Source organism: Poecilia latipinna, unplaced genomic scaffold (genome assembly GCF_001443285.1).
Source record: "Poecilia latipinna isolate Pla-1442-1.1 unplaced genomic scaffold, P_latipinna-1.0 Scaffold81, whole genome shotgun sequence".
NCBI lineage: Eukaryota > Metazoa > Chordata > Actinopteri > Cyprinodontiformes > Poeciliidae > Poecilia > Poecilia latipinna.
Window position 1 is genome coordinate 757472 of NW_015112697.1, and position 1326 is coordinate 758797.

Consider the following 1326-nt stretch of genomic DNA (forward strand, 5'->3'; position numbering starts at 1 on the left):
CCATCAACACAACTTACTGACATGCTTCTGTTTTTGTGTGGCTTCCTCTGACAGATCAACTGAACATCTGGATTCAGAAGAGACTTAAAGACAGAAAGATCCAAATTCAGCAATGGAGAAAAACGTTGACAGTAATCCAGGGTTTGCTCTGGCTGACTACGCCGTCTTTGCTGCTATGTTGTCAGTTTCCATGGCGATTGGGCTTTTTCAGGCTCTGAAAAAACAGCGAAGGGATGCAACTGCAGAGGCCTTCTTCACCGGAGGTCGGAGCATGCCGGCTGTGCCTGTTGGTCTGTCGCTCTGTGCCAGCTTCATGTCAGCTGTCCAGGTCCTGGGTGTTCCCTCAGAGGGATTTCGCTATGGCTTCAAATTCCTCTACATGTGCCTCGGACAAAGCATCAACTCCCTGCTGACAGCTTACCTGTTCCTGCCAGTTTTCTTTCGACTGGGCATCACCAGCACCAACCAGGTCACAATGAGCCTCCACTTTCTTTGCACTAGTCATTTCATAAAGTGAACAGGAATGTGCTGTAAGGTTGGCCAGAGTAACAAGAACTGAATGTTACACAAGAGGATTAACATTTTGTATGTATTTTTTTTCCTTGTGACTATGAACCAAATAACTTATTTTGTGTTCTTATTTCAAACGGCTCCAATGTATATCCTGATTTTCCAGTTTTAAAAAGTATTAAATTACAGAAAAGATATAGGGCTACGATATCTCTGATTAAAGTCCAGCTGATTAGATTCCCCTGTTGCTCATCAACACAACTTAATATGTGAGGTGAGGAAAGATGAAGGATGTGTGTTACCCTGTGATGTTCTGACTCCAACCATCTGCCCGTCACAGTATCTAGAGATGAGGTTTGGCAGAGGGATGCAGCTGCTGGGAAGCGTCCAGTTTATTCTTGCAACGGTAGGGGCAGCACTCTCACATTTCAATGCTCCTGAGCAGAATGTCACACATTCTATCCGAGAATGCTCAGATTCACTTGCCTTCGAAGATTTGCTTGTAATGTGTTTCTCTTTCCTCAGCTGCTTTACACTGGGATTGTCATCTATGCACCAGCCTTGATCTTAAATCAAGGTACGAGAGTGAAATTTGCTTTGCGTGGAAGAAAAGAGGGAACGTTCTCACTGATTCATTTAGAAATCTCATAGTTTTAGCATTTTTTTTCAATGGATTTTGATATTAGTATGTATATATATATATATATATATATATATATATATATATATATATATATATATATATATATATATATATATATATTTAAACCAGAAACTTGTTGCAGTGAAGTTTTAAGTTTTAAACCATTAATTTCA

At 40.3% G+C, this 1326-nt stretch overlaps 1 protein-coding gene across 3 annotated transcripts in view; it reads left to right on the forward strand.

Annotated features, from left to right (window-relative positions):
- Positions 1-1326, forward strand: part of slc5a5 (solute carrier family 5 member 5) — a 24466-nt gene that overhangs the window by 13193 nt on the left and 9947 nt on the right. For all 3 annotated transcript variants that reach the window (XM_015019584.1, XM_015019578.1, XM_015019591.1), the window contains 3 exons: positions 55-469; positions 851-916; positions 1036-1087. In XM_015019584.1, the coding sequence (XP_014875070.1) occupies positions 113-469; positions 851-916; positions 1036-1087 (475 nt within the window). In that variant the 5' untranslated portion in view covers positions 55-112. The remainder of the gene's footprint in view (positions 1-54; positions 470-850; positions 917-1035; positions 1088-1326) is intronic.